Below are 21,393 nucleotides of genomic sequence, written 5' to 3' on the forward strand. Positions count from 1 at the left end.
ACAGATTTTTTTAAAGGCAGTGACACAGGGGACAGCCAACCACAGGAGCCACACTTCTCCCAATCTGCAAGCATACTGAGAACTGCTTGAATAACAGAACCTGCCCAATCTGTCTCTCCTGTACGCACGCGCGAACGAGCACGCAAGATCTCTCTCACGCACGCACGCACGCACACACGCACGCACGCACGCGCGCACACACACACACACACACACACACACACACACACACACACACACAATATTGTTGTCGCTTTGCAATACAGTATACTCACCCACCCATTGAAGGCTAATCACTTCCAGAAACAGAGTTATCCTTGCAAAGTTTCTGCCAACAGTCTGTCTTTCAATACATTTTCCACCATAAAACGCTTCTCCAGTCGTGGCCTTTGACTGTAGGCCAGAATGATGGACGGATGAGCTAGCTAAAGGAGCCACATTTCACCTGCAGTGAGTGTTTTGCTTCGTGATTGATGTAGTGCCGTTAAAAGCTACATGTTTTGACCATGGAAGACTTGAAAGGCAAGTGTAATCGAGTAGAGAGGGTTTATCCGGACCACTGACGGTAGAATGCTTCCATCTAGTGGACTGTGGACTACCTGGCAAATACACAAATACAAACGAGACTTACACAGTAATTAAATTCTACAACTTTGATTGATTGATTGATTGATTGTTTGTGGGGTCAGTGTGTGTGTGGCAGCGGTGGCCGAACGGATAGCGGCGCGGTCTAGATACCGGAAGGTTCCCAGTTCGAACCAGCCGTCCGACACGTTAAAATTACCACCGCTGAAATGCCCTTGAACAAGGCATCAACCACTACGATGAAATGTGTTCTATGAGCAGGGCCTGGCTGGAAACAAGTTCTTGAGCTTAGCCCAGATACCCTGGGTAAATATAGATTTCATTTCATTTCATTTCATTTCATTTCATTAGGATATCTGTGAGCGCGCCCCACCTGAACCTATGGAGCAACCTGTGACAAATGCCCCAACTGTCCTAATGCCTGCTTCACCAAGATGAATTCATCAGTGGGGCTTTCCTGGTGATGACTGGTCCTCTGACGCCCCCCTCTGGTTAAAGATTGAATCCATGGCAGTCTCGGAAACATCACTCCCATCTTTGCTTCTCTCCAGAGTAGGCTACAGCCTTCACGTAAAATGTTGTTAGATCATCATTTTGTTATTAGTAACTCCCTGAAGATTCTGAACCAGATTTAGAAAGGGTTTTGCTCTGCCTAATGTTTCTGTATACACCCCTATAGCACATAATCTATTATTTAAACCAGGTATTACAGATGGTGTTTTTTCAGATTGGAGGAGGGGTCTGAGCTCCAAATTAGGCACTTTGTGAGTGAGTCAGTGAACACATCCCAGAATTTACAGTCAAACCCAGGAGCCATGGGTTCTATGATTTAATTCTCATACATCCAAACGTTTAGTTTCCAGCTTTGTTGCTGCCATTGGTGTCGGTGGACTCTGGTCATCTCAGAGATGCGTGGGCTGAGGAGCTGGGCGTTCCAATTTCAGGCGAGTTGTGGGAGGAGGGCCTTTCTAGTATTCAGAGCTGCTCTGTCAACTCTAGATATAGATTCAATTTAAAGTATTGCACAGGTTGCATTACTCTAAATCTAAATTTAGTAAAATGTACCCAACAGTCTCCCCGACATGTGATAGATGTGGTATTGCAGATATATGGGATAGTGGTTTGGTGCTGTGCTTGCAGGGACTGTGTGGAATGTGGGCGCTTCAAGAGAGTGCTGCTCAACGACTCTTGCAGCAAAATCTGCAGATGAAATTAGCCTTGTGAATAATAAACTGGGTGAGAAATGTTTTGCCTTAATCCTACATTTATTACATAACATTGCCGTTCTTTTCCCATTGTTTTACAGATTTCCCTGCTAAGAGTGCTGAAATCAGCAAAGGATAAAAATGACTGCATACAGTATTTTCAGTATTAAGACAGAAGCAGGAAATCATTTCCGTTTGTGGTAGGGGAACCAGGTCAATTTGAGTGTGTGTGTGTGTGTGTACACGCACCTGCCTGTAAAACTGAATTATAGCAATTATGTAGACTAGAGGGCAGGCCCATCTAGAAATTTATGAAAGAGAAGATAAAACATGATTCTAAAACAACGAGTATCATTGCCATACAACAAATACACTTACTGCAAGACAATGGTGAAGGCATTTATTTATTTTGTGTCTTAAAACTATAAGGGTCCATCATCTATCAGCAAAACATTACAGCATCAACTCTTGTTAATGGGCCTTGAAGGGGAATCATCCCTTTTAAACACTAATGCCCCATTTATAAGTGGCTGCGCACAGTGTCGGACTTTGGTCTGAAAATAGTACATCCACAAGCCCACAAATGCCACAATGCATGTTGTTAGCTTGTAGATCTGACACCCTCAGAGCACGTCACCATCTAAACAAGTAACATTACACAAGTAACATTTTTAAAGGAGAGTAATTCCCTCTCCCACAGACAAACTCTGACCCCGTTGTCTTCTTTCTCCACACCCCCTTCCTCAAAACACATACAGTACACAGAAACATACAGGGGGGTGAACAGGCGCGTACTAGCGCATCCTGTATTCTGAGGTCTTGGACACCTCACAAAGCTGACCCTTGAAGTCGATGTTTACGGTGATGTCCAAGTCTCTGTTGTTCTTGACATTTGGCTGCATATGGATGGAGCCAGAGATCTCCTCCCCGGTTTTAACTGCCAGGTAGTCATCCAGGTAGAAGACGGTCTGCTTCCAGTGGGTGTAAGGAGATTCAGGACTGGTGGAGAAGCCTGTCCTGTTGTGGCAGCGTGTGAACTCTATGTTGAAGTAGGTGACCAGGGCGTGAATGTAGTCGTTTCTCTTCACCTGCAGGCAAAATGGCGAGGTGAAGTTCAGGTCATCGATCTTCACCGTGTTGATGTCCACTTCCTTTATGAGAGACATGCTGCTGACCACATGTTTGGGATCCACCACATCCACCAGGGGCTCCTTGATGGCCACCTCCTTGATGCAGGACATATCAAAGCCATGCACGTTCTCCCACCAGTGGATTTTGTAGTCCTTGTACTGTCCGTCTTCAATGGCTGTGACATAGAGCGTCGCCCGGTCAGGGAAAATCAGGCCATCTGGTTTCAGCCACTTGTCTCTGGCATAGATGACGGTGTTGAGCATGGACTCGTAGAAGAGACAGTAACCCATCCACTCCGAGATGATGATGTCAACACTCTCCACTGGCAGTTCCACTTCCTCCACTTTGCCCTTGATGATCGTCACAACATCATCCATCTTGTTGGCCTTGATGATTTTCACGGCGTAGTCAGAGATACTGCTGAAGTCAATCCCTATGACCTTCTTGGCACCGGCCTTGGCAGCAAACATGCAAAGGATACCTGTGCCACTGCCCACATCCAGCACTACTTTGTCCTTGAACAAGTGCTTGTTGTGGACCATCGCGTCGCGGTAGGTCAGGGTGCGCACCTCGTCTTTGAGCATCTCCTCATGGATGCCAAAGTGGGCATAGGAGTCAAAGTAATAGTCCTTTGATGTCATGTCTTCAGCAGCAGGCTGCTCGGCCGAGCCCTCCCGCTGAGAAGTCTCCATTGTCTCTGCCATTTCAGTCTGCTGTATGTCTGTGCGGAGATGGAAGGTTGTCAGACATTTTTAATTTAAAGGACCCACATGGATTGTACAAGTCCACACCCAAAATAGCTTTTTATTTTCCTATCGATTACTCACCCAGCAGTGGTTCCCCTATGGAGACACAAAGTTTCCTTTGTGTCTCATAGGGACGCACTGCTGACACACACACACACACACACACACACACACACACAGGGAGGCACTGCTGACACACACTGAAGCACTGCTGACACACAGGGAAGCACTGCTGACACACACCCACCCACCCACACACCCACACCCACACACACACACACACACACACACACACACAGGGAGGCACTGCTGACACACACACTGAAGCACTGCTGACACACACAGGGAAGCACTGCTGACACACACACACACACACACACACACACACAGGGAGGCACTGCTGACACACAAACACACACACACGGAAGCAACACACACACCCAGGGAAGCACTGCTGACACACACAGGGAAGCACTGCTGACACACACACACACACACACACACACACAGGGAAGCACTGCTGACACACACACAGGGAAGCACTGCTGACACACACACACACACACACACACACACACACACACACACAGGGAAGCACTGCTGACACACACACAGGGAAGCACTGCTGACACACACACACAGGGAAGCACTGCTGACACACACACACACACACACACACACACACACAGGGAAGCACTGATGACACACACGGAAGCACTGTTGACACACACACACACACACACACACACACACACACACACAGGGAAGCACTGCTGACACACACACAGGGAAGCACTGCTGACACACACACACACACACACGGAAGCACTGCCGACACACACACACACACACACACACACACACACAGTAATCGATATACGCAATTTGCTACACTAGATTTTTTGTAATGGGTTGAATCTAGAGTCGCAACACCAGCCATTGACAGGCCATACATCCTAATAGAAAAGTCCCAACTGATTGTAAACAACGTTAACCTCACCAACATTGCAGCTGTAAAAACCTTGAATGTTGGAATTGCTCGTTTTCAATAATGCAACCGCCTGCTGCCTCCTGCATCAAAACAGGGCCAAATTGAGTGATTTCCAACGAGTGCTTTCAAACTCCTTCAAAAGAATAATCACCTGCACAGAATTTCTTGACAGAAAGTAGCTCATAACAGGTCTACGGCAGATTTTAATGAAACAAACACTTTGTAGATAGAAAGGATAGTTCCAAGCTTTTCATACAGCTGCAATGTTAGTAATTTAATGTAGTTTAATATAGTCAGATAGGACTTTTGTGTTTGATGTAGGCTATGGGCTGTCAATGGCTGGTGTTGCAACTCTAGATTCAACCCAATAAAAAAATCTAGTGTGGCTAGCTAATTATAACACTTCACAGTTAAATTATTTAGTCTTCCTATGAATCTGTAACAGGCCTACAATTTAATGAATGCAAATTGGAAACAAACGAAAAAGCTTTTACCTTGAAACCAAAGAGTCAAGAGAACAAATTTGCAAATGCTTCCCATCGCTTCCCAATAAATTATAAGTGCTGAGGAAGAAGCTACTTCTGGCTTGCTGCTGGTCCTACACAGCTGTTCATGATTAGCATTATTGAGTGGAAGAGTTGCTCGTTGCTCACCTGTCATTATTTGGACTAATACCTTCTTCTTCTTCGTGGGGTTTTATGGCGGTTGGCATCCAAATAGTTGCATTACCGCCCCATTTGGACTAATAGCCTACCTTCCATACATTTGTTTGGAAAGATATTCTTTAAATACTCGATTCTGACACCCACAGAATTGAGTCTTTCCAAATTTTTGTCAAAACTCTTGTAGTGTTAGTGTACAGGAGGCTATAGTTGCCTAGCCAGCACATCTATGCTTCACGCACGCACGCACGCACGCACACACACACACACACACACACAATAAAACCCTACAATATCAATACAAGCAGCAGAGGGATTTCTGTGTACACATGTAAACTGTTCAAAGCTAAATCTGTTGCCAGAACCAGCAACCAGAGTTTCTTAATCCAGCTCTCGGTTTCATGACACATTGCGGTGGGACAACACAGTCCATATTTGGCGTAGCAGCATTTGGCTGATCATGGTGACATGAGCTTGACAATGAGGTTCGTCCGCCTGCCCATCCATCTCATATTGGGGCTTAAATGTACTGTAATTAAGCGGGGGATGTATTATATCTATTTAGATTTTAGACCCTAATTATAGATCCAAATGTGCTCAGTTTTGCCTATTTTCTGGGTGTTAATTACTTACTTCATTTTCCACTAATCGAACATGTTGTGCACATGTCAGTGAAATTCATTTCACCTTTCTTTTAGATGTATTTCTTTTTGCTTTTACATTTCATATATGCACATTTCCTTATAAATTAGGGTCTAAATAGATATAATACATCCCCCCTTAATTACAGTAGATTTAAGCGGCCCCCAATACATTCGAATAGTGGAAAATGAAGTAAGTAACTAACACCCAGAAAATAGGCAAAACTGAGCATAGTTGGATCTATAATAAGGCAAAATCTCATTTTGAGAAGAGTATATGAAATCCATTTTAAACGTTAAAATCATTTCGCCCCAATGACCCAATGACCCATTCCAATATATTCAATAGTATGCAAGGAGGCTGTTTCTGAAGGAAAGGCGTGAAATAACATCATCATATCATCATAAAAATGCAGACTGTACGGTAAACATGACATTTAATTGGAATGCATGGAATGTACTGTAGTCTGTAGCATTCCCCATGGCATGCAGGATATATTTCTGCGTATAGTGTGGAGGCTTGTGCAGACCGGTGTTAGAAGCTAGACCGGCGTGGTACTAGTAGGCCGGAGAGACAGCCGGATGCTGGAAGAGGTACCAGTCTCTGCCATCACTGTTTATGTGAATGTTTATGCTCTCTCTCTCTCTCTCTCTCTCTCTCTTGTCAGCATGCCCTGAAGGACCTCCTGATATCCTGGCAGAGTTCTTGGCAGTGGTTTATATCAGAGCCATTCTGTTTCTGGGACTGACTGGGCTGCTCATCTGGAAACTACTGGTTATCATCTATGACTACAGAGAGTTTGTCAAAATGTTGTCAAATTTGAGAAAGAGAGAGAGCCAAGGTGAGATGAAAATATCCACAGCATACATTACTACTACTAGAGTAACAACAAGGCTGTTTGAAGTTTGCTACTTGTATCTGCTGGAGTCTGAGAAAAACTAATTTGTAAAAGTTAAATTAAAGTTTTATATTATTGTGACATTCATTTCACGTTAGTTTTCTTTTTACCTTCTTATTGTTTACAGGGTAACAACCCTGCCATACAAAGGAAACTAAGGAATCACTTTCTACAGCGGAAAGAACTTATAGAGCCTAAGGCAAACACTCCTTGCAACTTCTTGCAACAAAACAGTTTTAAGGACATGTCACACCAATGCAACTCCTTGCAACTGCCATTGGGGATAGTGATAGATTCATGCAACTACTCGCAACCGTTTGGTTGCAAGGAGTTGCATGGTGAATCATTGGTGCTGTTTGGGCCTTAATGTAGTTAAACAGAAACGTGTGGGAAGAAACCATCATGTCATGTGATCCGCTACTGTACATTTAATGATTATTGTCAACTGCAAATATTGTTTAAAAAAAGCAAGAGAAGGAAATGTTAAAACTAATGGCTCATGAAGGGCCTATTTAACTTTACAGTAGCGAGTAGCCTATAATGTGTCTGAATATATGCATTCAGAAGGAATACATTTACCTACTGGATCAGATAGTTCAGATGTTATGGATGTTATCATCATCATCATCATCATCATTCCAGGACTGAGCTGTGGAGGTTGGGGGAAATTGGATGCTATTCCATCAAAGCCAATGCTCACTGGCCAAGTAAGAAGAAAATGTTTATTGCTTGCTGCTTTATTATTTATAGTTTTCATTTGTTTTTCTACAGAAATGGAGCACATGTGACGATATTGTTTAGGCCTAATGTTTGCCATGAATTATATAATTAAAGATTATGCCAGGAGCGTTGCTCAATGGTCATTCTTTATATACTGACAGGTAGTTACCCCCCCTTTTGATTTACATCAAAAGGGCATGTGAGTTCAAACCCACAGTTCAACATTTTGGTTTTAAGATGTTGATATTCATTTTGTATTCATCCTTAGGACCCCAAATCACACCTTGGAAAGCATGAGAGTGTCTATTTCAAACAAAGTGTTTTTTGACTGGGGGGTTTTACTGGGGGAATTTGACCCCCCAGTATTAGGATGTATTAGGATGTTGATATTCATTCATCAGCCACATAGATGCATTTCCTTTAATCCACCCGACACTGATCGACATATACGTCACTATCGAAAGCCGTCTCTTACCATACTTAACAATACTACTTTTTTACCTCCAAAAATTAGGTACGTAGCAAATAGCTAAACCTAATAATTCAATATTTCAAACGTTCTTTCACAGAGAAGCTGAGATTTGACAGTTATTCGACAGTAATTGCGCGCTCTGCTTGCGCACTAGTAGGCCATTTATGGCCTACTTGTGTGCAACAAGCAAGTAGGCACTCGACAGAGTGCAGTTCTAGTTCTATTCTATTTTTGTCAATTTTCTTTTTGCTTAGAGAGACAACTTCTAATACAACTGCTATCCCCTCCACGTGGACTTAACTAACCCACTGCTCTGGTTCATAACAAATTGACTTAAGTGTTGGAGTATACCGCCATCTACTGTGTAAATAGTGTAATAACGCATTAGAAATATAATTGTCTCCACCAGGCCGAAGGCATGGGGAGAGAGTATGTTCGTCCGTCTGTGGACAGCTAATCTCCGGCACCGTTGGCTTGATCGCAGCCATACTCTGCACACACACTCCCTGAATGCCACAGCTGAACCTCTGCCCCAAGGTTTTCACATTGGCCTCTTATAGCGCCACCAGGAGGCCGTTTTGTGCAAAACAATATATTGGACAGTACACCTACAGATTTTGTCCAAACATCACGCAAATTGGTACACAGTCTCTCTACAGCCATTCAATGAAACGTGTCTTTCAGATTTTTCAGACTCCATCCTGATTGGCTAAGATTGGCTACCAAAGTTCGCAGGAGTGCACGGTTTCAAACAAAATGCCGCAAATCATGAACACATCGTGTGATTTCCGTTAAATTGTGCACGCACATTCCCACTAGGCCGGGGAAGAAATACCACTGGAACATTTTCAACTCAGCCTCATGGTGGCGCTATAACTGGCCAATTAGTGTTTTTACCTCTAACTGCACGGATCTGTGTACAACTTTGTATGCACACTCCCTGGAAAACCTTTGCCTGGAATTTTTCACATCTGCTCTTTATAGCGCCACCAGGAGGCCGACATTTTCTCATATTACTCCTTCAGATTTTATCCAAATATCACGCAAATCGGTACACATGCTCTCCAGAGTCATGTGATCAAGACGGATTTGTTTGATTTCTCATAATCCATCCTGATTGGCTATGATTGGTTTCTAAAGTTTTTAGGAGTAGCCCACTTGACAGCCCACTAGGAAATGCCACTTGACAGTTTTCAAATCAGCGTCATAGTGGTGCTACAACAGGCCAAGTCGCGTCACACACACACTTTGCCAAACATCACACACACTCCTATCCTCCTGGTGGAGACCTGTGCCCAGAAGGGCACTTTTTCTAGTTACGGTATGCCAATACCGTATTAATATTTGATAATAATACATAATATATTAGTTAACGTTTGTTTTAATATTCAAAGTAACTAGTTACTATAGCTGTCACATTGTTGTAGTGGAGTCGAATTATAGGATTATAGGATCAGTTCGTTGTAAGGCTGTAATTAACCAATGTTAATTATTTGTTACATATCTGACTTCCACGATACTCAAATTACACTCTAGTGACTATTGTACTGAAAATATAGGAAGTGTAATCAATTATTTTGTCTTCTCATTTCTAGGATGCAGCCTCACACGCACTTCCAAATGTAATGTTTTCACTGCGTGAAAGCTAAATCATGTTTACACACCATATTTTGAATTGATTACAAAGTACTGGATGCATCAAAGACGCAAGCAAAGAGAAAACAGTATGCTGTCACAACTAAAATTAACAAATCATGATTTTTTTTTACAATAAACTTGACTTTATTGACAGTAAAAAGTCTAGAATATTGGGGGAGCACGCTTTTGTAACTGCAAATAACATCTCGGAAAGCAACATGACTCTTTGAAATAAGGAGGCAGTTGTACATCTTTAACTTTGAGGTAAAGTGTTTTGTCATTTCACGTTATTTCACAAAATATTCGAAAACATTTAAGTCCACACAAGGAAACAAAAAAACCCCCCATGCCTCATTTTCTGGTTTGAGATAGCTTCACATATAAAGAATTCACAATTCGATTAAAAGCGGTAAATGACGAGCACACATGCTGTTTTTCCATTCACACACATTTCCCTACTTGTCAAACCATTAAGTGCCATTAAGTGCAGTTGTAGGTTACATCTTTTCAAAAAGTTCCAAGTACTTTTTTTTTAAAGCAATTAAATGAAAGAAAAGGTCTAAACAAAGCTGAAAACACACAATAACATAAGTTAGAATACTGAATTTGGTCTCATCCATATTCTCAACATTACCATTTATCAGCCAACTCACCATACAGTAGCAATAAGGTATTTGGGTGCTATAAATAAGCAGGAGGTAACATTTCATGGACTTCAGGAGTATGCTGAATAAGATTTGGGATATAGCTGACTAAATACAACAAGGCTGTAACAAACAACACTAAATAGATAATCACAAGTGATTCTTTTTTTCCCCCCTAATATAACTGAATATATTTCAAATTATTTTGTTCGTTACTTCCCATTACATAAATTATTTTAAAATCTCATCCACTAAGTGCAAAACCACAAAAAGTCTATACTCTTTAAATATCAAATTGTCTGTCCGTTGTTGTGACACACTAAGTCACACTGCAGCAAAGTGAGTGCGTAGACCACAGTACCAGACTTATACATTACGATTCTGTAGAAGGCTTCCCCACCTCTCTATCAAATGTGTCACAAACTAAATATTAAATTATTGTTTGCTTATTATTATCAGTGCAATAGAACGATCACAGGAAAGAAAAATAGTTGAAAACTGTAAAGCCATCAAGTGCTTCAGCAAAAATGCTCATATACAGTATAAGCGAAGAACCGAAAAAGTGCAATCTTCTACACAGGGTTACTTAGAACCCTGTCTAATCTTGGTCAGGCCCTTTTTCACTGTACACAACATGGGTCATGGTCTGATCTGCACCAGGGTTCTAAGGCTCACTCTATATTCCAGCAATCTATTCCACATCTGAGCCCAGACAACTGAATTCCATCTAAGGCAAATCATTTCAAGTTATTTTAGTCCACGATCTTGCAATGTTCTAAAAGTATATATATTTCGTTTATCCCTTAGTGCAACTGCAAATATTTCCCCTTCTGAGATGACTTCATCCAATTCTGAACCATGCTGTAAACAATGTGTTCCTACAGCAGGGTTGCTGCTGTAGGAGTTAAGGCAATCCGTCTGTGCTTCATTAGTGACAAAAGCTCTTCTCTAACCAAGAATCACAAAACTCTCAGTGCATGTTAAGCTTGAATCTACCGACCCAAAAATCCCATCCTCTGTTGCAAAACGCAAAGTTGTCTTAGTGCATATTAAGCTTTGCTAACAGCTCTGAAAATGCATGTGCTGTACAATTGTACATATCTATTGATCGATTTTTAAAAGCCTCTAGCAATTTTAGATTGAGTCCATTCTTCTTTCATACAAAGCAACGGGCTAGTACACTTAGCATATCAAAGTGCCAGGCATACCGCCCTTCACTAGCCAATAAAAGATGGCTATTGAAGATTTTTGAGCACCAGGTTTCCCCCACAGTTTGTCTGCAAAAGGAAATCCACCAAGAAGGCACTTTTGAAGCAAAACCAAGAGTTTTGCAAGATGATTTGATTTGGGAGTGCAATCCATCATGAAATGTAATTTGCCTCCGGTAATCTTTGAATAATGTGAGTGAAAGAAAAAAAAAACTTCACTCACATCTGCTCTAGCTTGATTATCCCTCTTGACAATTAAAACTTCAAGTCCACTTACTAACACTAAAGATCCAAAGCAACTGATCTGGTGCAGAACAAACCTGAGCCCACAATCTCAGAAAGCAGCAGTCATCCCCACCTCCTCCTAGCACTATTACACTTAGCTCTGCCCCAAACCCCTCCTCAGCTTCCCCTTCTTCTTCCTTAGCCCACTTGGTGCTCTCCGCGACTGATGTGAGAGGAGAACTCGTAGCGGTCCTGGCTGCGGTAGCCACAGATGTTGCACTCAAAGGGCTGATGGAAGCCATGACAGCCCATGTGGATGGTGAACATGACGTGGTCCAGAAAGAAGATGCGACAGTGCTGGCAGTGAAAGGAGCGCAAGGCGCGGCCCTCCCTGTCTACCACCTGCACAGTCTGCCTGGAAGAGGGCAGTGTGCCAGGGCTCCTCTTCACAGCAGTGGTGGGAGGAGGGCACGCCCTCTCCCAGTCCGAGTCTTTGGCCTGGATGGGGCTGGAAGTGGGGTGGCTGCGGGGAAGTGCAGGGGTTGGGTAGCGGACATGATGGTGGTTGGAGGTACTGGTTGTGCTCTGCTCTTCCGCTGTGCTTTCTGTGTCTGTGGAGTCAGGGCAGCCATTGGGTGTCGTGGTGTGGCTATGGGCTGACGGAGGACCATCGCGGCCTTCACCTGCTTCCCTTCCAGCCAGCCCCACAGACGTGGCAGTCAGCCCACCTTCACCGTGGTCTCTGAGGCCCTGGCAAGACATGTGGCTGTAAACTGAGCCAATAACTGGTGGGATTTCTGGTAGAAAGGCAGGGTGGGGATGGGACTGTTTGGGTGGCTCACGATTCTCAGCTTTAACCCTGGCTTCCTGGAAGTGCTTAGCACTCAACCCCACCAACCCAGCAGAGTCCCTAACAGGCTGAGGGCTCAGGAGGTCTCCATTCTTCTCCGAGCCAGAAGACAGTTCATAAGGTGCTTCAGGTACATCGCTGTGCATGTGCTTTTCACCTACAAAAAGGATTTATCAGTAATTGACCCAGTTCATAATGATGGTGGCCACCTGGACTAACTTAATTTGGTCTTCTTTCTTTGTCTATCACACAATACAAAGTGCATCGTGCACCCAGCTTTTATAAACTGATATGGACAATGGACATGTTTGTTGACACATAAACACGCACCCTGGTCACGGCCCACTTGGGTTCCCGGTTCGATCCCTGGCTTCTCCTGTGTTAGTGTCCTTGAGAAAGACACTGAACCCCTAACTGCTCTCGATGAGCAGGGTGTTGGTAGCTTGCATGGTTCCATTCGCCATCAGTGTGTGAATGTGCATGTGAATGTAATGCAGATTGTAAAGCACTTTGGATAAATGTACCATTTAATTTCATTTACCAAAATGTGAGATGGCAAATTATATAAAAACTGGAAATGCTGTAAAGCCAGGCAGCCACCATTATATAACCCTAGTACATTCAACTTTCCAGGCTGGTTATTAGTAAAAAGCTACCTATGACCTCAATGTAAAATGCAAAACAAAATCAAACAAAGTGCTCTGGCAAACAAACAAAAACACTCACCCAAAAACTTCTGCGGTGTTGACCTCTTACGTTTGGTGACGCTATTAACCAGTCTGTCAACAACTGGGAGTTTTTCAGCGGATGGTTGGAGCGTGGGTTTGGGCTCCAGGCTTGGAGACTCCTCTCCTGAAATATGTAATGAATCATCGCTATATTATGCATTCATTTAAAAACAATGTACAATGTTGCTGCAAAGTAAATGCAAGCGCTAGTCAAAACGTTTACCACGTTCACAGTTCAAATAAAGTACAATAAGAACGTCAAAATCACGCCAAGGGGGGACCTAGGCACATCGCACAAATAAATGCATTATTAATGGTGGCTTATAATAATAGAAAACAGACTTGGAGTTACTCGGACAGCGATTCCCCTTGATAAGTGACACTGTAACTGTGACACCGTAAGACCATGACACACTGAGGAAGTTGTATCAGTGCTGCCCGAGCCATATAATAAATCAGAAATGTTTTAAGTGGGTCATGGACATTTTTTTTGTCAAAATTCTGTTTTTGCCACATTATAATAGCTAAAAACAAAATATTGAATTTGCCACGGACAAGGCCAAGTCTTGCCACAGACACATTTGTCTGTGTACGGACATACCGGTAATTATTGATGACCCCTGGTGAGTACCAAATGGACCCTGGACCCCTACTTGTTCATTTGGTTGAACAGTCCACTTACAGAGTCTCACAGAGTTGTGAATGTGTCAGTCATTTTTGAAAAGTTTTGAAACATTTTAACAACATAAATCTTGTATGGGAGTCCCTGCCACAAAATATTCTCATATGGGGGTCTCTGCAGTCAAACGCACATCAATGTTTTTACATTAAATTAAAACCATTGAGAAGCACTGCTGTCTGCTACCTTGTGCTGTGATTGGTGACCGCTGATCCAGACTCTGTAGGTATGCTATGCTATGGCAGCGTTCCAGATGTTCTTCCAGTGTGCTCTGTTGCTTGTAGCTCCGACCACAGTAGGTGCACTTGAAAGGTTTGCCCACAGTCGGGGAGGTCACTGGAAGACAGACAGAATGTGATCTGACCATATAGACCATAAGTTGTGGAAACCTAAATGTATACTGTCTACACTTAATCGAAGCATGCAATCTTGTATATTCTGTATGAACTGTATATTCATATAATTGGTCCTCAGAAAATGCTCATTATAACATGGTACCATCTACAGTACACGCTCTATCTCTCTGAAGTGGGATGTGGACAGTTCAGAGCGTGTCGACAGGAATGGCACTGCCCCATACTGCCCATAGTAACTATTACTGAAGACCTATTACATGGACAATTGGACATGATGTTGAAAAAAGGCAAAATTGGAAGGGGGATTTTTTTTTCCCTTCTAAACAGTCATTTCCTCTTACAAAATGGTTTCCCCAATCGCCGGCAATTCCCATAGATTGCTCTTTATTTCTCGGCAGTGACAACAAATGGCTAACTTGTCACCGCAACGTTCCGGCTGAAAAGGCAGAACAGTTGACGTCAGTTTGAAGAAATACTAATATTTTTTCTTCGAAACCGAACCCTTGAGAACTAGACCCACCAAGACACACCTGTTGAGTATGAATATTTAAATTGAAAGCATGCAGGATTTCCTGTTTTCAAAAACATGTAAATGTCATCATACCATTATGTTCATGTGTGGTAAAATAATTGTGGTACATATTTCCTCTAAACAGCACAGCAAAGTGGAGAGGACCGGTCCAATGACATCGGAATTGTGTTCAAAATAGTTTATTCAGGCTCATTAAACATCTAAGAAGAATGTCAGAGATCTTCTTGAACAGGTTTACACAAGTCAACATGCACAGAAACATCTATATTGTAGTTGCACTGTATTTGAACATGACAGATATACCTGCATGTGTGCGAAGGTGTCCAGCAAGGGCATCTCGACGGCGGCACGCATAGTTGCAAATGGGACATTTAAACGGCTTCTCTCCTGAGTGCAACTTGATGTGGCGCAACAAGTTTCCCTTCTGGGTGAAGGAAGCCCCACACTGGTTGCAATGGAATGGCCTCTCACCTGACAAACACATGGGGCAATGCATTAGGCCTGATTTATTCTTGGTTGTACTGTGCATCATGTCACACAATGAAAATAGCCGACTGCCCGACTTGCAATCTCACAACACAGCACAACGTTGTTGTGAGCTTGTATTGGTCTATTGCGGTGGTTTTCAACCCTTTTCATATCAAGGTCCATTATTTATTCGGCATTTGAGCCACGGACCACCAATTGATGAGATTTAGCATCTCAGACCCAAAACGTAGAATATTGTGTTTTTTAAATATTTTTGTTGTTGAATACAAATTCGTCCACAATTGCATGCTGTATTTATATGGTACCATAGGAGAGATAACAGGCAAACATTGATAAAAAATTATGAATTTCTACATTCTTTAATTGTGTAGAATTCTTGTAAATTAAGTTATGGGTCTATTTGGTTTCATTTTCCACTCTCAAGAGTTAAAGCTCTATAAGGTCCATTTGGTTACCAAACTCTCCATCATTTAGCTGGGGACCACCCGAAACCCCCTCCGGACCACTGGATGATAACCACTGGTCTATTGTTAATATGCAACACGGGTGCACAACTAAGTATAAATCAAGCCGTCTATCAAACAGACCTTCAGGATCAATGAACCAAGTATACATACAACACCAATTTGGCCAAAAACATTGTGGGGAGCGGACAAATCACCCTAATACAAGTAAGACGCGCAAACGCGGGAAGCGAACGCAGCTCGTAAATTGCAATAACAACAATTAGAATAAATTACGTACTTTTTTAAGGTTATTTTTAAGTTCTCTTTTTTTTTTTTTTTTTTTTTAAGTTAATTTTTTTTTAAGTTACTTTTTTTTAAAGTTATCTTTTTGTGTGTGTGTGTGTATGTGTGCGTGTGTGTGTTTTTTTTAAAGTTTTTTCTTTTAAAGTTTTTTTTTAAGTTAAGTTTTTTTTTAAGTTAAGTTGTGTGTGTGTGTGTGTGTGTGTGTGTGTGTGTGTGTGTGTGTGTGTGTGTGTGTGTGTGTGTGTGTGTGTTTTTTTGTGTGTGATACAGCTGCACCCTCTGGTGGCGGGCGGGTGGTGTTACAGCGTGACACACACACAGACAGACAGACACACAGACATGTTCTGCTAGGTCTCATAGTTAGTGCTCACTGCGTTTGCAATCACTGCGTTCGCAATAACTAAATATACAATAACTAAACACAAATCTCACTTGAATTGGATTTTTGTTTTTGTTTTGTTTTGTTTTGTTTTTTTGCAGCCCACCCTAGCCCGGTGGTAAATCCGGCCCTGGTAGTTCCACGTGTTCTCACCTGTGTGGCTGCGCTTGTGCACCATTAGCACATTTGGTCCGATGCAGATCATCCCGCACACATCACACTGCAGCTTTCCGTTGGGCAGCCGGATAGGTCCTGGAGAGCCGGGCTTGATGCTGTAAATGTGTCCTCCTGTCTCTCCTCCGGTCCCACAAGGCTCCGTACAGCCCTCCTCCTCCTTGGTGTCTGTCCCGTTGTCCTCCCTCATGTCTCCTCTCTTCTCTGGCTGCTGCTGAAGCTCCACTGACTCATCGTGACTGTACAGCTCGACCTTGACAGAGTCTGCTGATAAAGAGTAAAAAAAAGGAAAACAAAAGTCTAAAAATGTTTAATTTACAAGGTAACATACAGTAGAGTAGAGCCATGCACATTGCTCATGTCATCCATCATGTTCAGTGGTGGAAGAAGTACTCAGATTTTGTACTTACAGGAAAGTATCAAAAACACAGTGTAAAAAATACTGTAAGTCTTGCATTCAAATTACTTACTTAAGTCAAAGTACAAAAGCATTAGCATCAAAATGTACTTAAAGTCTAGCAAAAGTAAAAGTAGTCATTATGCAGAATGCCTATTGCAGAATCAGATATATCATGTTATTGGTCTATTATTATTGACCATTATTAATCAAGATGTACTGATGCTATTTGTAGAAAAAGGCAGATGCACACCTCAAAAGGTTGGTGACAGGTGCATAGGAAAAAAGTGGTATCTTTGAAAAACAAAGAAAAGGACCCGCACACTGTCGGGAACTTGCAAAAAATGTTACTCTTTATTATGTTAATCTCTATAATTTGATGTTTCGGTCGTTAGACAATATCCGTCCTGATGAAGGTCTTACGACCGAAACGTCAAATGAATAAAGAGCAACAGTTTCCGACAGTGTGCGGGTCCTTTTCTTTGTTTTTCAAAGATACCCTTTTACTGATGCTATTTGAAAATAGCCCATCTACAATCTCACATCGTGTAGTTTCTGCTAAATCTGCTGAAAAATTATGGACCGTTTTTTGATGAATTGCATTAATTATTACAAATCGAAATCTGAAAATAACTAGTAACTAAAGCTTGCAAATGAATGCAGTGGAGTAAAACAGTACAAGAGTACAAGAAGTATTGAGTAAGAAATGGAAAAACTAGCCAATTACTTTGAAACTTGGGTACTTGGGTACATTGAGTACATGTACTTAGTTACCTTGCACCACTGTCCGTGTTGCCACAAAGAGATGATAACTGACCTCTCAGAGAACGGTGTGGAGAGGATTGCTGACTGCTGGGAGAGTTCACTGCGGGTCCCTGCAAACCTCTGTAATAATCCTGCTCTGTTGCTGACTCTCCTCCACTGCCTGAAATACACATACAGAATCTCTCAACATTTGTCAAATGAATTAATTTAGAATCAATGTAAGTTCTTCTACAGACGTAACATTACCTGGTACATATGAGCGTCCATTGCAGTCATCAACATTCATTCTCTCACCAGATGCCTACAGAAACATTATAGGGCAATTAGACTGTTCCAAATGTAATTTAATGAGACTGTAATGCCACATTAGTAAAGCACTTTTTACACCATCTAACATCAGCGAGGCATTTCAGATTTAGTTTGAAGCTCACCATATCTATATTTAGTTTAAGTGCCCTTTAGTCAGTTGAAGTCAGTCTGACTCTGTTTAAAAGGAAAGGTGGAACTCCTTAGTTTTCCACTGTCTGCTCTAACAATACTGTCTGCTCTAATAATATTTCTCTGCCTTGCAACCAATTCATGAATTTTATATTGATAGTCAGTTATTGGTTGAGGGGAGGAGTTCCAGTTATGGTATATGCACCGACAAGAGAAGATAATTATGCCCGAGGTGACTCCTGTCGAGTCCCTGTTATTACCAGTAAGATGCCCTGAGGGCGAGAAGCACACATCCGCCTGGGTGACAGCAGACTTGAGTGTACAGGGTTTGATGAGGTCTGGCCATATATGGAGTGTGTCTTGAGTGTACAGGGTTTGATGAGGTCAGATCAACATAAGGAATATCAGAACAGGTCAGCTCCATATATAGAGTGGCAGCGGGGGAAGTGTCTTGAGTGTACAGGGTTTGATGAGGGCCCAGGCCGGGCCTTAATTTTCGGGCCTGTTGAGAACTCTAGTTTTCGCCGGCTGCCGTGCGCTAATAACTTTCTAGAGTTTGAATGGACAGGTATCAGTCTAATAACTTTGGAGCGGGCCCGTCTAGAGTTTGAATGGACAGGTATCAGTCTAATAACTTTGGAGCGGGCCCGTCTAGAGTTTGAATGGACAGGTATCAGTCTAATAACTTTGGAGCGGGCCCGTCTAGAGTTTGAATGGACAGGTATCAGTCTAATAACTTTGGAGCGGGCCCGTCTAGAGTTTGAATGGACAGGTATCAGTCAAAAGGGAGACATCGAAGAGGAAGGACGGGTGCAGGGGAAGGATCAACACATGGAATGTCAGAACAGGTCAGCTCCATATATGGAGATAGAGGCGTGACCATATATGGAGGCGTGATGTCAATGGATCACAATGGAAACAAGCCCTTGGCTTATTTTGTGCGTCATTCATTTGGCATTTTTAAGCATTTGTACTGCCCGTACTTTTAAAATCCAATTAAAATCTATTAAAGTCAATAAAATATTCAATCAATCAAAATAAATAAAGACATTTATGAAATAGTCTTCTTAGTTGGTGATGTGGAAAGTAAAACACACACACACACACGTGCGTGCGTGCGTGCGTGCGTGCGTGCGTGCGTGCGTGCGTGCGTGCGTGCGTGCGTGCGTGCGTGCGTGCGTGCGTGCGTCATTTATATATTATAACTTGTATATAATGAATTACACAAAAGGTGTGCTACCTGCTCCCTGACTGATTGGATCTCCAGGGTTGGTTTACAATCAACCAGACTTTTCAGGTCGAGACCGAAAAGACGTTGGCCCGGCCGGGGCCCAAACTAGAGAGAATAGCAGATCTACAAGCACACAACGCGTGAGCTGGTGGATCACCTATTTTCACTACTTCTTAATTATTATTATTTTATTATTCATGCCATTTCTTAGATTTGTTTGTTTTAAAATGTACACAATTATTTTAATGTTTTAATTTCAAAAATAATTTTTTTTTGAAATATATAGCCTATATATTTTTTTGAGTGGTGTAAACCACTCCTACAACTGGCTTTTGTGTGCAGAAAAAAATGAGCATGGTTGCTATGTTCAAAATAATTTCTGACGTAATTAAATCATACCCGGGTGAACTGGATGACCGTAGCAACCATGGTCATTTTTTCTGCACAAAAAAAGCCAGTTGTGAAATCACATCCGGGTGTGATTTCATTACGTCAGACATGATTTCATTACGTCAGACAGACCTTACACCACTCAGTTCACACGGGTGTGATTTTTTATGTAGGAAAGGAAAATTACTTGAGTCATCAAAATGGGTCTGTGACCCATGTGACCAACAGTGGTTTATGCACCATGATAGATAGACAGTGATCAACAATCTCCCTCCTCATTCTGTCACCCCAGATTGCTAAAGTTCTCTACCCTTTTTTACTTTGTTCTGGAACAGGTGCAGGGTGCCTTTGTTGTGTTCTCTGTACAACAAAATAAAAAATTAGAATCAATAAACTTGTGTAAATGTGTTATACCTCTCCAGGCTCATAATTATGTATTAATGCACCTGTTGATGAGTAGATCGATGTGTCGATCGTTCACTGGCTGCTATAAAGTCGTAATTCAAATCACTATAACCTTTCATATAGTTTCAGAGGAATTGATGCAAGCAGACACTAACCTATACATTTATTTTAATTTATATATATATATATATATATATATATATATATATATATATATATATATGCCATAGTTTATAAAATACCAGAATGTAGACTTTCAGTTCTTCCCAAACCTTTACCGCAGGGATATTTATTATGTCATGCAATTGTAGTTTATGTTCTTCATCATCAGGTTAATTCTTCATGTTTTTGTGGGAGCAAAAACCATGTCAGAGTTTTTATTATTACATGAGAGAGTAAGTGAGGAGGAGGAATAAAAGCAAGACGCGACCTCGACAGGCACCCTGTGTATAGTGTGTGCGTGTGTGTGTGTGTGTGTGTGTGTGTGTGTGTGTGTGTGTGTGTGTGTGTGTGTGTGTGTGTGTGTGTGTGTGTGTGTACCACCAGCTACAGATAGTATAGAGCTACTGCTGCACCTCATGCACAAATGGATGACAGTACAATAGCGGCGAGACACGAGGGGCGGAGACAGTGGGATCACAGGGGAAATCTAGCAGTGGCCGCGCATGGGGAGCAACAGGCGCAGCCGACACACACACACGCACATAGCCTACACACGCACAGACAGACGCGCCAGCCACAACATGGCAGAGCAATTAAGGAACGCGCACAAATACTGACCCGTGTCTGGCGCGTCTACCCGCGTCCGGGGGCGATTCCGTCATGTACACATATCATCATCAATATCTATGTGCCTTCGCCTTCTTCTGGGCTACTTGTTTGGGCTGCTGGTGGTGGTGATGATGACAGAATTCGCCTCGCGTTGCTGTCATTTCTTCTCCTGTCCTGGCTGTCATATATATCGTATCAGCCTAAATGTATACGATCGCGACAGACAGCGCGCCGCGAGACGATTTTGCAAGAGTTGCAAGAATCCCAAATGCCGCACTGCACGCACGCAGCTG

The 21,393-nt window shown here is 42.3% G+C and overlaps 2 protein-coding genes across 2 annotated transcripts; both read right to left on the reverse strand.

Moving 5' to 3' along the window:
- Positions 1-2,175: 2,175 nt before the first annotated feature.
- LOC306918370 (protein arginine N-methyltransferase 1-B-like) lies at positions 2,176-5,312 on the reverse strand. The gene is made up of 2 exons (XM_079496063.1): positions 5,153-5,312; positions 2,176-3,642 (listed from the first exon to the last, which is right to left on the reverse strand). The coding sequence occupies exons 1-2, from the start codon at positions 5,196-5,198 to the stop codon at positions 2,585-2,587; spliced, it is 1,104 nt and encodes a 367-aa protein (XP_079352189.1). The 5' UTR covers positions 5,199-5,312; the 3' UTR covers positions 2,176-2,584.
- Positions 5,313-11,965: 6,653 nt separating this feature from the next.
- ikzf4 (IKAROS family zinc finger 4) lies at positions 11,966-21,153 on the reverse strand (the record flags this gene model as incomplete). The annotated part of the gene is made up of 7 exons (XM_079515400.1): positions 11,966-12,774; positions 13,344-13,469; positions 14,211-14,360; positions 15,216-15,383; positions 16,683-16,970; positions 17,918-18,025; positions 21,129-21,153. 7 exons carry the CDS (start codon positions 21,151-21,153, stop codon positions 11,966-11,968), a joined length of 1,674 nt encoding a protein of 557 aa, XP_079371526.1.
- Positions 21,154-21,393: the final 240 nt, after the last annotated feature.

This window comes from Electrona antarctica (genome assembly GCF_951216825.1).
Source record: "Electrona antarctica genome assembly, chromosome: 2".
Lineage (NCBI taxonomy): Eukaryota > Metazoa > Chordata > Actinopteri > Myctophiformes > Myctophidae > Electrona > Electrona antarctica.